The following is a 14,699-nucleotide window of genomic DNA, read 5'->3' as shown; positions in this document are numbered from 1 at the left end:
CATTTTAAATGCCAGAGTTCCTTAATACCGTACATTGATGCTTCCACTCCAGAGCCTTGCACCTGTTTTCTATAGTGTCCTAATCGGCTAATTACCATCATTATTTAAGAGCCCAGATAGCATAAATAGTACAGCCATTGAGAATAATGTGTGGTTAGGATTAAAATCTTCATTCACGTGACCGACTATTAAAACCTTCAGAATTTGTCTTTTCCCGAAAAAAACAGTTCACCATCCCAGTGGTGGACAACACAAATCAATGAATTTCTAATCCTGACCACGGCGTTGTTGCAAGCGGTTACTTTGTGAGTAAAAGCAAATCTAATCATCTTCTCTCGTGCCTTCACACACAATATCAACTCTTGCTGAAAAGGTAGTGCTTGTATTCTCTTGGGGGTGTAGGAGGATAATGCAAACATTGTGATGTTTTCTAGAGAGAGCCTTTAATGAAAATGCCTCAGGTGGTGCAGCTTTTATTAAAGCACTACCTTCCAGTTTTATAAAACAACCCGCGGGCTTTGTTGGAAATTCATGTAAGATAAATTCTCCAAGACTTAACTCATCTTGTCAAGTTTGCTGAATTTGCTAACAGGGGAGGGTGGGGGGGTAGGGAAAAGAAAGGCATCGCTCCCCCACCTCCTCTGCAACAACAATCTGATTAGGACTTTCATTACCAGTCTGAAATTTTTCAAAGAGGGGCATCATCTGCCATTATCATATGAAAGCCTAATATTGTAGATCCTTATCCGGGGTTACAAGAAGGGAGTTTTGAACCACTTCTCCCTGTGATTCCTGCCACTTGATGGAAAAATTTAATACAAAGCTCAAAGCACGATGAGCAGAAGTAATTTAGCAATGAGTGGTTGTCCGTGCTATTATCTGTACTTTATTCTGAGTATTTTCTCTCAGTAGCATCTATCTGATATTAGGCTGCGTTAAATACTGGCATGACACAGTGCACCTGGGCCTCTTGGCTTCTGCCCAGGCCCCTTCTGTCAGTGAAACTGAGCTGTTGGAATATTATCTGATTTCGAGAGGTTGTTACAGTGGTTTTGTGCGTGTTTGCTTCTGTGAAAGGACAACACAAGGTGTAAATCCCAAAACTGTACCAGAAACGTTATGTTTATGAGACTCTTGTAATGGCGTTTCACAAGATTTTATTGACGTTTTATCAGCTTTTATTCTTTTGAAGAGAATGCTCTTAGCTAAATAATTGGCAGAGCATCAAACCTCAATACTAACACAACAGCTAGGACATCAGAAATAAAATCTGGACAGGAGTTTTATGTGGCCATTTGCTTCTAACACAGGGATAAATAAGAGGTGGGTCTTATTTGATGATGGGTTTTTGTAAAAGCAGTTATACAGAGCTAAATCATAGAGCATCATCATTAGATGTTGCAATAGACTTGACAATCATGATCAATATTTGTTTTGTGTTGTGTAGCACCTACTTACTTCAGCATATTTTCTAATTAGGAAAGAATTTCCACTAACCTCTTTAAGAGTGCAATACAGTGTGGTCATTCAGGGAATAGCAAATTATGGCTTTAATTTCTGCAGATCCAATAAAACCCAGTTCAAAGGTTGAAGGGCTTGTTTGGATTTGATTTTTTTTTAATTATTTTTTCCCCCTCAGCCTATTTACGTAGGCATATTTGGAACCTTACTGTAGATTCTAACCATTCATTTTAATAGCCACATCTAGTATTATTGTGTCATGTTAGAATTAGCTATAAAATAACATTTATTAATTGTTTTCCTTAAGTGGAGAAAACCATGATGGATGCATGAATGAAACATTTAAGCACCATTGACCTTTCCCAGATGTACTTAGGTTTTTCCATTGGCTTATTGTCACAATATTATTTATCATCTTTATAAAGGAGTGCCTGATAGAACGATTTTTTATTTCCTCATAGTGGGTGAACATACATGTGTTTTTAGTAGAGGCAAAAAAAGCAGATATTCTGAATTCAAGAATTTGTTGGTTGCTAGAAGCATTCCGTAACTACTAAAAGGAGAAAAATACATTGTTTCATTACTTTCTCAGCCTTTAAGATGGAATTTACTTTCACACATAAAGAATCTTCTGCTGTTCCCAAAGTACCTGAATTAGTATTTGCCAGAAGTTTCATGAAATACCAGTGTCATGAAGAATTTAAATGATTAGTTGACAGAAAGGGTATATAAATAAAATGTTTGTATGAATGATTGAAAATACCAAGAGTATTATCAGCAGCAATATATGTAAGTCCTAAAAAATTCTTTTTTTGTTTTTTCTTTGTACAGCAAGATTTGTGAAAGAGATTGGTATTTCTGAAGGTGTGTTTGTTACTAATGTACCAGTAAAAGGTCTACTATAGTAGAGGAGAGTGGTCTCTGATCTACTCTGCATTGTACAAGTAGTAACAGTTTTGTATTTTCTGTGAGCGTTAGTTCAAATCACATAAAGTTGCTACTTCATGTGAAATGGGATTTCAGCTCATTTGTTTTGTTCTTTGACAGTCATCCAGACACTGAAATGTTCTTCATATTTGTTGCTAAAAATCTTTGCTCAGTAGGTGGTAAGGATTAAAATGTATGAATTTTTAATTGCTCTTCCTCTGGCCTTTTAGGAGAGCTTACTAAGAGAGCATTGCATGAACCAACTAGCAGACGGATCCTCCTTCTCAGCCTTGTCTGACCTACTTACATATTTAATTTAAGAAACCAAACTTTAAAAGAATACATTTGTCTTTTCTAAATATATATATATATAAAAGTCTCTTCTGAAGTGTCTTGAATTGATTTATCAGTAGTTACAAGCCCTCAGAATTGTAAGCTTTTAGATAAAAAGGATAAAAGTACTTTGCCATTGTTTCAGTTCATTGGATCTTTCAATAGAAATTATGCCATTGACAGTTCACATGAGATTTTAAATCTTGATTCTTTTTTTTTTTTTAAAATCTCTAACTGACAAAAAATACTAAACATTTTCACAACTGACTGGTTGAGACTATAACTGAGTTATTTAGCTGTGTTACCAGTGACATGACGTGAGGGCAGCTGAATTTCTCACAAAAGGCAATTGAACATCTGCCAGATATTCCTCGAATTTTCATTTGGAAATGTTAAGCCCTTATCCATGCCAACACCATTTGTACTTTTGTCTCCCTCTGCCTATGCAGTACAAAAAAACCTACTCTGTACAAAAAACAATTCAGCAAGGTAGAAAATAAGTAGGAATGCATTTCTTACCTCTGCTAAAAATCAGCTTGTTATTGAATGATAATAATTTTCAGATACTTGCCCTTTTCTCAGTCCTTACTTCTGGGTCCCTTGTGAGTTATTTGATATCTTGTAAATACTGATTTTGATACTGACGGAGGTTTTGTGGAATGAAAACCATTTTGCTAATTATGTAAATGTAGATTAAAAAAAAAGGCAATAACCCATTGCTTTTATGCATCATATTGGGTTTTGCTGTATCTATTTGTTCATCTGATTATTGTGTACAATCTGAGCGGTGCTTCTTGAAAGGCAAAGCATGAAAATAGCTTCAGTACATGAATAATAGTAGCTCAGATTAAGATGTGTCTAGGCATCTTAAATGCTTTTAAAGGTTTTTTTAAGTCAGGAGCAATATTCAGTTTTGCATGCCTGCACAAACACGCATTAGAAAAAATTCACTTTGTACCTTATAGAATCATAGAATGTCCTAGGTTGGAAGGGACCTTAAAGATCATCCAGTTCTAACCCCTCTGCTGTGGGCAGGGACACCTTCCACTAGATCGGGTTGCTCAGAGCCCCATCCAGCCTGACCTTGAGCACGTCCATGGATTTTCTCCACTATTGCATCAAATCTGTAACTCTGCTCTTTTCTTCAGGGTATGACTGTGGGGATCTGCAGCCTGATAAGAGTTTAAAAAAGAGAGTTGCCTAATAAGGCTTCATTTGTCACTACTTACAATTCGTCTTTTTGTGCTTATTTGTGGTTTTTCCACTTTAGTGTCAAACTAATTTAGCAGATTATTTTTCCTCTGCTTATCCCATGGTTCCTGTATATGTTCTCATTTAGAAAATTATCATCACTCCTTTCAAAAGACATATCTGGAAGGTTTCTCCTGTAGACTGTGCTATGAAATGGCATCCATTAATTGTTTGAGTTACATGGGAAGCAGTACAAGTAATACATGACATGAATTAAACATGTGAGCACAGCTGACCTTTAACAAATACTTCTGAGTTCTTGATATTGGTTTGATGTTGCTTTGTGATTTACTTTTTATTCCTTACAATGGAAGCTTCCATTTTGCTTTTAATAAGGAGTGTGCCAGTTTGTACTCGAGGAGGCTGATTGAATCTGGATTTTCTCTGTGATCTGAGCTCTTAAAATAAATACCACAGGGGTGTAATGGTGTTGACCTCTGAAAAGGTTTTTTTTTTTCTTCTGTAAAGGATTCTTCTCAGCGAGAAGTACTGTGTTATAATGAAGATTTTTATAGTTTCCCTGCAGGTTGCAAAAACGTTCTCAAAAGAGAATATCACTTTTCTTTAGTTATTGCTGTACCACAGAGCTGCTGCCGGTTTATGAAACTTTTTATATCGATGCATCTTTCCTTTCCATAGTCAAGATTTAACACCACTTTGTTCATTGCCCTGTGCAGCTGGATAGAATTCTTGAATAAAGTGGTTTGTTCCAAGTTGTGTTTTATAGGCTACAGGAAAGATGCTGTTCCTTCTCTTTGGTATTCAGCCAGTGCCCTGCCGTGCCGCACTTGTTGGACACTGGCTCCAGGGGTGGCTGAAAAGGCTGATGTTAAGTACCTACACTCCCTTTACATCAGCAGGCTCAGCAGAATGGCTCTTCAGTGCTCTGGTAACTTCATAACAGAGACAGTGAATGGGGCATGTGAGACCCAGGACATTGCGTGAACAGCTGTGGTTCCAGAAGCCTACACTTCTGGGTTTGAGTGTCTTCATCCACTTCTGAATCAGTGTATCCTCTTCTGAGAGAAGGAATATTGTGAGAGCAAAGTTTTCCTCGAAAAGGAAAACATTGTTTGAATCTCCGCAGCCTGATACAGACTTTATCTTATTTTTTATATCTTGTCCAAATTCTGTAATTGCTACAAGTCTGGAGCTGACGTGGCCTTATGCACTGGGCTTTCAAGGAACATATTACACACTACTCTGAGGTCTCAGTCAGGCTTCACACAAATTTTAACATAGTTGTTGAATTGTAGAAGGTTATGTACTTCTCTAGACCAACACTTTTTGCAGCAGGTATTGACACTTAAGATCTCATGGACCTCTCCGTGGACCCTTGGGATCCAGAAATCCAAATTTGCATCTACGGGACTGGGCAGCCCAGTGAAAGTGGTTTGGTTTGCTCTTTGGTGGCAGGACCTCACAGGGCAATTTTAGGAGAGGTAGTCTGAGTGCTACTCCAATGGCTGGAATTACAAAGTTACGTTGCTAAGGTTGTGTGCTGAGCAGAGGTTACCTCTGTAAACCATGTCTAAGCAGTTATGGATAACAAAAGAATGCAACATAACCAATTCTGTGCTTTCCTGCCAAAATATATTGTATTTCATGTCTTACTGAGTCAGAAGTTGGGTCTCCATTTCAGTTTTAGTTTCCTCAGATAAACAAGTCCAGCCCATTGCCCAGAGATCTACCTTTTTATATTGCAGTCTATAATCTATATATTTCCCATACCATAAATGAAATTATTTTCATAGAATCATAAAATACCCTGAGTTGGAAGGGACCCACAAGGATCATCTGAATTGATATGTATATGTTAGATGCCTATTTTTTCTTGTTCAGGAGTACTACCTTTATTTTTGGCCCAATTTAGTTAAATTTCGGTTGAAAAATTCTCTTGAATAGGCTGAGAATTAGCTGTATATATAGTGATGGTGTCTGAAAAACACAGCTGCTCCAAGATTTTTCTGGAAGTAGAAAGAATGAATGCATGGTATTATGAAATGCTGAAGTTACGTTTTTTAATAGTACCATTATTTTCTCTTTTAACAATCTCACTTGAGAATATTAACCTCAGAAACGTCTATGTCATCTCACCTTTTTTAACCAGTTCTCTTATATCCATGTGAATTGTTCCTACAGCTTTGTTGTGAACTGCTTTTGTGTTGTTGCTTCCTTGCTTGACTTCTATATTTTTTCTTCACATTTTATATTCCACAGAGCACTGTTGAATCCTGATAAACAATTTGCACATTCTAGTTTTATGTCTTAATGCAGGAATAGAGAAATACAACAAAGTAAAATATATGCATGCTTTATAAATAGTATTTTAAAATATTCAGAATTTTAGAACCCCTTAAGTTGTGCTAATTTAAGAAATTAAATTCTAAAGTCCTGCGTCTTGTCTTTTTTTTTTTGTTCTTCCTGAGAGCTTGTTACTTCATTGGCTGACTGTATTATTTTTTTTTTTTAATATCTCATGACATACCCACAGACATCAAGGACGTATATGTTAGTTTAACCTATTATTTTGAAAGAAAAATTCAATAATTAATATATAATTATATATAAATATCCTTATATATGTCAGCAGTGGGTCTGATATACATTCTTAGACCCCAGCTAGCTTGCTTTAATGCTCACTACACCGAAGACCTTGAGCAATTATAGCACAAGCTGCTGTGCTCTTGAATGGACTTAGCAAAAATGATAAATATCAGCGATATCATGTTAGTATCCTTAATTCTGTGTTGATATTCATAACTGGCATGTTAATATTCATGTGCTTAAAGTTTATTGCAGTTTTTGGTAAGTGATTTTTAAGAAAATATTGTGATTTGAGAAGGCAGGGAGAGGTCTTACTTTGTGTTTTCAGAGGTTAAGCTTCAGAAAAGCAGTTTGAACAGTAACATAACATTTTTTGGAGTGGAGAGAGGAGGGCAGAGGGAGGGCTGAAAGTAAACAGGGCATCTGTTTCTTCAGTTCAAGTTAAATATTATGTCTTAATTTCGCTGGTGTATGATGTCATCGAAATCATTATTCTCTTTCCACTCTGTAGACTTGCCACCTCCTCCTGTGCCACCTCCGGCTATAAAATCACCAACGGCCCAGTCCAAATCCCAGCTGGAGGTGCGGCCGGTCATGCTGCCAAAACTTGCTTCTATAGAGGCGAGGACAGACAGGTCTGCGGAAAGGAAAGGAGCCAGCTACAAGGGGAGGGACGGGATGGACGGGAGGCAGCACTCGGACGTGCGGACGAACTCGGGGGAGCGGAGAGAACCCCAGGAACAGCAGAGCGACGGGAAGCTGCGAGGAAACAAAGCACCAAAACGAGACGGCACACCAGCAAAAACTCATCTTCTTCAAGGTTGTTTTGCCTGCCCTGGGTTTACTGAAGTATTAGGTGCTGGTCACGGGGAACAGGCCAGCTCTTCTCAGGCTGCTGAAGTGAAGTTAGATCTGCTGAATTGCCACCGTTTTATTGTGATTACACAGTGTTAATTTAGGTCACATTGCAGGTTCTTGTTAGGGTAAAATGGAAATACAAGCTTAGGAAAAGCAGATTTTCTATCTTGCTGTCCTTAGACCCATCATGTATTAAAGCTAATGCTTAGGAAGCCCGAACAGAAATACTCCTTGAGAGTTGTAAGGATCAGTGTCCTTGCTCCTACCTATACATTTATAGTCTAGTTATATTTAATCTGTCTGATTATTATCTGATTTGTAAGAGAACTGAGTAAAGTCAGATAGAGATCTGTAAGGCAGATACTTAACTTTTCTGCTGAAGAATCTGCCCTTGGCCCCTTTTGCCTATTCGCAAAGGAGAAAAGGGCCAGAATGATACCTGGTCCTGCTTAAAGCATAAGAAAGCCCTAGTAGTCAAGCATTAATTTTAGTATTTATAACTGACATGGCAGTGTGTGAGTTAGATGTAGTCAAAGTAATCTCTTGTATATGGAATTTGGTAAGATTACTAATTAATGGAACGTGATTAATGGGACTTGCCAAGTGTTCACTAAGACTTTCAACACAGATTGATACAAATGCCTGGTCCTTGCTACCTGCAGGTATCCATGGGTAATATCAGGGGTGATTGGGTAGTAAGTTGGTTCAATGGACACATGAGTAAGAGTTTGGTTACGGTGAATTGCTATAGAGAAAAGTTATTAGAAGGTTACCATAGAGGATGATGCTGTAATTTTGAAACATGACCACTAACTGTGGTTCAAACTCAGTCCAGAAAGCGCAGGGTCCAGTATTTATACGGAATGAGTTCCTTGTATCATACATATATTGTCATTTCCTCCTACTCAGTCATATGGAAAATATACTACAAGGAGTGTTTTTTTCATTTTCCTGTAGAACATAGAGCAAGGATCCTAAATTGAAATGAAGTGGACAGTAATCATGAATTAATTTTTCTGTGGAGAATGTTACCGTGTAAATACTATAAATTTCCTCAAGAAAGCTTCTATAATGCTGTTATGGAAACAGTGTATTTCATATTCCTTTCAGGCATCACTTTAAACCTCCTGGGAATCATAAAAAGTAAAATAGATCAACTGCATGCAGAAATTTTAGGTTCACGGTATCGCTGGGCTTGTAACCATAACAATGTATGCATTTAATTATACAGAGGACATCCTGCCATATTCTAGACCAACGTTTCCAACATCAAATAATCCTAGAGATCCCAGCTCCTCCAGCTCTATGTCGTCAAGAGGATCAGGAGGCAGACAGAGGGCAGATCAAGTAAATCTAGCCCGAAGGAATGTTGCGGAAATGCAAGTACTGGGAGCGTATGAACAAGGAGAAGAGGAAGAAGAAGAAGAGATGGAGGTAACTGCAATTGTAATACTGAAGATGACAGAGTAAGGCTATTTTCTGTATTTAGACAGATGCCAAGAAAAAACACTTTTGAACCAGAAATATTTCTGTTCAGAAAAATTTATCTGTCTATTAAAGTTATGCCCAACTCAAGAAAATAAACTTTATGAATGTGTCAAAACCATAAAAACCAAATAATATATAGCACAATATAATTGTCAATACACTAAAACTTATGAAATAGAACTTGCAGAAATACATTATTTTAAAGTGCACTTTACCTTATCCAGATTCTTTTGAAAGTGAAAATAAAGAACTAGAGCATCTAAGAATACCTTGACATCACCTTTCACAGTTTTTAATAGTTTATCATTTTGTATTTTTTCAGATATTGATAAATGAACTTTTTTCTTTTTTTTTTTTTCTGCCTAATGATATTAATTCAATTTAAATCCTGATTGTAGAAAGGGTGGCCAACATACAGTCACACTGCTGTGCGTAAATTAAAAGTAGTAATTATCATGTAAAGGTAGCAAATCTCTAAGAGGTACGTAAAACAAATTTTAAAAAATAAAATTTAACATGTAGTAATTTATGTCCTCTTTTTTTTTTTTTTTAATACAGGAAACAGAAAGCTGAAGACAGCGACATGTACTGTAACAGGCTTTTAAAATCTGATCAGAAAAAAAAAAATCACTTAAGATGCCTCAAGTCTGATGATGTTTGACGCCAGAAATAATGTTCAGTGCAATCAGAGTGTACAATTTTTCCTTTTTTTTCTTCATGCCATCAGATTGCTAGTTTTTTTTTTATTTTACTCTTTCTTTCTAAGCCCTCCTTACTAGGAACGGCCCCTGCCTGTTCCGTAACGCTAAAGCGCATCCCCTTCGCTGCCCAAGAAGGCAGGTCAGCTGCTCTTCGTGGTACTTGGGCCAGCTGCTGCTTCTGGAGTAGAACAGAAGGGAATTCCAGAGCCTGGGATCCCGAGGTTTCTCCCCAGCGAGGCGGTGCTCAGTGCACTGCCGGCACACCAGTGAGCCAGTGATTAAAAAGATCCCCAAAGTGAGCACCCTGCAGAGCATCCTTTGGTTCTTGGGGTTTCATCTGCAGTCAGGGCAAATGGTACCTTGGCATTCCAGTACAGACTGTGTGTCTTGTTTTCTGCCAGTCTCTTGCTAACCTTCTGCAGATGATACAGTTTGACGAATGCAAGTAAAATTAATTTGGGATGATGTGGCTCTTATTGTAAATATGTACTCATTTTAAATCCCCTGTGGTACTTTGATTTGTCTTTCCATTTTCATCATTAAGTACATTCTTATTAAAAATGTCCTTTGGGATAGGCAGGAGGTAAGCCAATGTGATTGCTGTTTGCCTAATCATAGCATGAGCAAGGTTATCTGAAACTTTTTCTAATTTTCAGTTTCAACAATGCTTATGAAAAGAAAATCAATGGACATTTTTAATAATGATTAGGTAATATCATCAACTGTTACTGGCCCAAATCTCAGACCTCTACTTGTGTCAATTCACCTTAAAGAAGAAGTGCCACTTAAAGAAGTTTTGTTTGATCTTGGCGATGAATTTTTTTGTAATGCACTGCTTATCTTTTTTTTTTTTTTTTTGGTTTTAAAAGCACAATCACTAGACTTTGTTTGTAAACCATTGTAACTATTAACCTTTTTTTTTTGTCTTATTGAAAATGTTAAGCATTTGTTTGGGATATTTTTCATCTTTTTGTTAATGCTCTATGTTTGTATTTGGAATATTTGAATGATGACAGACGGTAAAGTAGCAAATGTAAATGTGGGCCATAATCAAAACACTTCTCACTTTTCCTGGACTTACAGAAAATTACCAATTTTTCTGTGGCCTCTCTCAACATTGGATTATCATTAAAGCTGAAATAGAGGCATTAGTTGCATTGAATTTGCCAAATGATGTCCTCTGTCTGTAGATTTTATGATCTTTTTTGTAATTATAAAATTTCTTTGTCATTGGTGCTAATGGAAAAATGTGTGTTTGTTTATTGACAGCTATCAGGACTAGCCCCAATGGAAAAAAAAAAAAAAAAAGAAGAAAAAAAAAAGTGTTTTGGTGTTTACCGAGGACTGAAATTTTTCATTTAGCTAATTTTTAAAGAAAGGTTCCATAGAAAGGGTGTGCAGTACTAAAGGAAAAATCCATGTGATTAATGTTTTCATTATGTTCATGTAAGAAACCTCATATTTTAGCCATAATTTTGCATACTGAGGATCCAATAATCAGAAAAGTAATTTTTGTCACATTATTTATTAAAAATGTTCTCAAATACATTATCTTTCTTGCATAGTTTCTTGTGTTCCCTGAAACATAATTTTAGGGGCAACTCTCTTCTTATTTCTATTGGTAAGAGTCAGAATCTGCTCCACTGAAATCATGCAGTTACAGTAGCATGAGCAAAGTGGGAGAGCTGGATGCAGCCTAAGATTTTACATAATTACAATTGATTGCCTTAAAGATCTGATTTCTGGGCGCTTCATGAACTGTGATAATGAAAACTTCCCTTAGCCTGCCAGTTTCCAGAGAGAGCTGATGACGAAAATCTGTACCAACAAAATCATCTCAGGGGTGAGACACATTTGTTGCAAAGGCCAAATAAGTGGAGAGAGTGAATATTATGAGTCATATGTTTGTTGGGACCTGCACAAATGCAAGTTTTCTTACCTGCCTGCTGTCCTGCTGGGCTGTAGCCATCCTGTGGTTGGCAGAGTCCTGCTGTGGATCACATCCAGGCAGGTGATTGTCCCTTTTTGACTCTTGTATTTTCAGAAGCCTGTACTCTTATTGATCACCCCGTTCTTGCTTTTCCTTATCCTATTCCCGTCATCCCAGTTAAAAAAAAAAAAAAAGAGAAAGAGAGAGGAAAAGAGAAAAAAGATAACCAGCACGTTCCATTAAAAAAAAAAAAACTACAAACAAAAAACCCCCCCACTGTATCTTTTATTCAAAGAAACATTTTTGCCTCTTTTGACTGCCTTTCCCAAGAGTTTTAAAGAGGCTGTGGCTAGATCTTAAGGTGCTGCAGTGTACTATGCCACCCCTATCTTCCCACAGAACACTGCTAGAGCCTTGACAGCTGAATAAGCCTCAAGTATAATTTTTATTTGTAATTGTAGCTTTGAAGCAGGTATTAAGTAGAATAAGTTACATGTGTAACCTTTCTGTGTTGCTTTTTTTGGTGATGTCTTCAGTCCTTGTGCCTGAATTCAGACCCCCCCTGTGTTAAAGCCAGTGTTATCCAGGCAGGAGCCCGGAGCCTGGAATGTGCCACAGGAGATACCCATCTGGCCTGCACCTTTCCTTTGGAGGAAGAAGGGAGGAGAGGTTGTTTCATGGGCACAGCTGAATGTCTTTCCTGGCATCAGGAAACAGCCTCTTGGTTTGGGTTCAAGCTTGTTGCCACAGCAGGGTGTGGGGAACAAGGCAAAGCTCAAGGAAATGTCTCTGAGCACGTCAACCCTTGGCACAGAAGCTTAAGCCACTGTCAAAGGTGTTGTGGTGCATCACAGAACTGGGATCTGGTTGCAACTGTGGTGTGTAGACCTCTCTAAGGTGTATCTGCACAGAAACACTGGTGCTGCATGCCTGAAATAACAGGTAAGGCACTCACTTCATTCTTTACTGGCACGGTGACAAACTGGAAACCACACATTGGATCCCCAGCCAATATCTGGAAGTCAGACTCCAGGTGAAGCTCTGACCTCAAACAGCGGTAAGTGGGAAATGTTGCCCTGTGAGGTTTTTATTAAGTTGTTATGAATTTGTTGATGGTGTTCCCTAAGAAGTTATTTAGATTGTTTTGTGATTGCATTGATATTATTAGCAGAGTCTTGAGACGGCGTGTGGCAGAGTTGTCAAGGATTCTTTGACCCACACTGGGTCCTCTGTGCACTGTGGTCATACCAAAACCAATGCAATTAAGATAAAGTATGCACAAGCTTGATTTTAAAATTATAACTCTTGTTCATCGGTATTGAGGCACACTTTACTTAGTCTTTGGCATTCAGGTACAGTAAAACAAAGTCATTTGTGCATAGCTACATTACCTAAAGAATTATGAAGTGATTGAAAAGCCAACACAACAAAAGAAGTAGTAGTCAGAAGTTTTGTTTGTGCTCTATACCTGAAGAAAACAAGTACCCTACTAGAAAATGCATAACTTTTGTGTGCTGTGTTAATACAATGGGTGTAGACATTTTATTTTTTCTTGCTGTGTGTCCTGTGAAATCCTGTATGACTTCCTATTAAGTTTGACTTTATGCAAAGTAATATGTCTTTCATATACTATGAAAGATGTCAAAAATAATATTTATAAAATTTTAGAAAGTGCCTTGCCTATATTTGTAGCATTATTTATCAGTCTATTTTCAAATGAGTAATTAGTCTGAAGCATTAACAGTAAAGTGGTTTTATTTTAGGGTAATGTAAATATGCCCTAGATCTTTATTTGCAAAAAATTGTACCAGGAGTAGGTTAGCTTTAACTGATCATGGAACCCAGGCAATATAATAAGCTTCAACTCCATATTTTAACTCCAAATATATTTAATCTATCAACTCACTTCCTTTGTTCCAGAGCCAATTATTTGTTACAGTACCCACCTAGTTAACTTACTGCTTTAGTTAGAATGTAATTTTACAGAATGTTTTGCTTTTGACATTCTCTTCTGTACTTATCCATAATCATCTTCTTTCAATAAACTTAAGGAACAGAGAACTTACATGGGAAAACTGTAGGATCTGCCTAACATAGCATCTGTTCTGCAATGTGCTTTTTCAAAAGCTAACCTTCAACCTCTGGATGCACAGCTCCTAAAAGAATTCTTAACTGTCAGCAACAGAACCAGCTATTAGAAATTAAAAGTACTATATCCCTGAAGTGAAGCTTACAAATTAATTAAAGGGTCTATTTGCAAGTGGAGAAAATAATTTTATACATTGTTTTTGCTTATATTACAAATGAAAATTCTTTGCAAAGAAAGTCCTACTGCTTACATATAGGAGAAGCATTATAGTATGTTTAGTGTGTACACAGGAAGATACTGGCATCTGCAAATGCAGATTTTCATGTGTGTTCATGTGTCTGAGATTAAGGTTGGGAACTAAGATTCTGTTCCAAACACTCAGATGAAAGGTGAACTTGTTCATGGATGTTTGAGGTCTACTCACAGGAGTAACTCCAGTGTTGTCATGGACTTCATCCTGCCTGGGCGTGCCCTTCAACATCATTTTGTATTGAACTAACTGCAAATTGAAGAATTTAAATCACATGATGAATCTTTAAAATTGACTACAACTGTGGATCTCAGTGTGAACGGTTTATCCAGGTTTGACTTTCTTCAGGGCTTTTTTTTTTCATTGTGTATGATGATTTCTCTGCTGCCTGTAAATATGGTCTTCATAAAAGCCCTTGCACTACTCTACTGTCAGTGACAGTGAAACACTTGAAGATTAGGAACATTATTTCTTAAACTGCTACTTTCTTTTTATCAAGCCACTGAATTATGGATCACAGAAACAGTCGAAAATTTGAGATGACACCATGCAAACGAGGATCCTTTTACATTTTATGTCCGTGTTGTGGATGTGAAAAAATCCCATCCTATTCAGACAGAGGAAAAAGAATTGGTGAAACTGGAATCCAGTCTCCATGAAAAGCTATAAAGCAGGAAGACAGACTAGAGAGGGAGAATCAAGGGATATAAAGAGAAAAGCAAAATTGAGGAGCTGAGGAACCCAAGTCTCACTGAAGCTAATGGCAAAAATACTGTTGAAGTGAACTGTCCTGGAAGTAAATTACCTTCTTATGGAATGGCAAACAATAGCCATCACAGTGCAAAGAACACTGGAAGAAGAGTG

General features: G+C 37.3%; 1 protein-coding gene across 8 annotated transcripts in view; it reads left to right on the top strand.

The window, feature by feature from the left end:
- ROBO1 (roundabout guidance receptor 1) overlaps window positions 1-11,114 on the top strand; it is a 707,409-nt gene extending 696,295 nt beyond the window's left edge. For all 8 annotated transcript variants that reach the window (XM_064643066.1, XM_064643092.1, XM_064643074.1 and 5 more), the window contains 3 exons: window positions 7,031-7,339; window positions 8,609-8,811; window positions 9,424-11,114. In XM_064643066.1, the coding sequence (XP_064499136.1) occupies window positions 7,031-7,339; window positions 8,609-8,811; window positions 9,424-9,438 (527 nt within the window). In that variant the 3' untranslated portion in view covers window positions 9,439-11,114. The remainder of the gene's footprint in view (window positions 1-7,030; window positions 7,340-8,608; window positions 8,812-9,423) is intronic.
- The last annotated feature ends 3,585 nt before the right edge of the window (window positions 11,115-14,699 follow it).

This window comes from Pseudopipra pipra, chromosome 2, assembly GCF_036250125.1.
Source record: "Pseudopipra pipra isolate bDixPip1 chromosome 2, bDixPip1.hap1, whole genome shotgun sequence".
NCBI classification, from domain to species: domain Eukaryota; kingdom Metazoa; phylum Chordata; class Aves; order Passeriformes; family Pipridae; genus Pseudopipra; species Pseudopipra pipra.
This window is presented reverse-complemented; position numbering and strand designations above follow the sequence as displayed.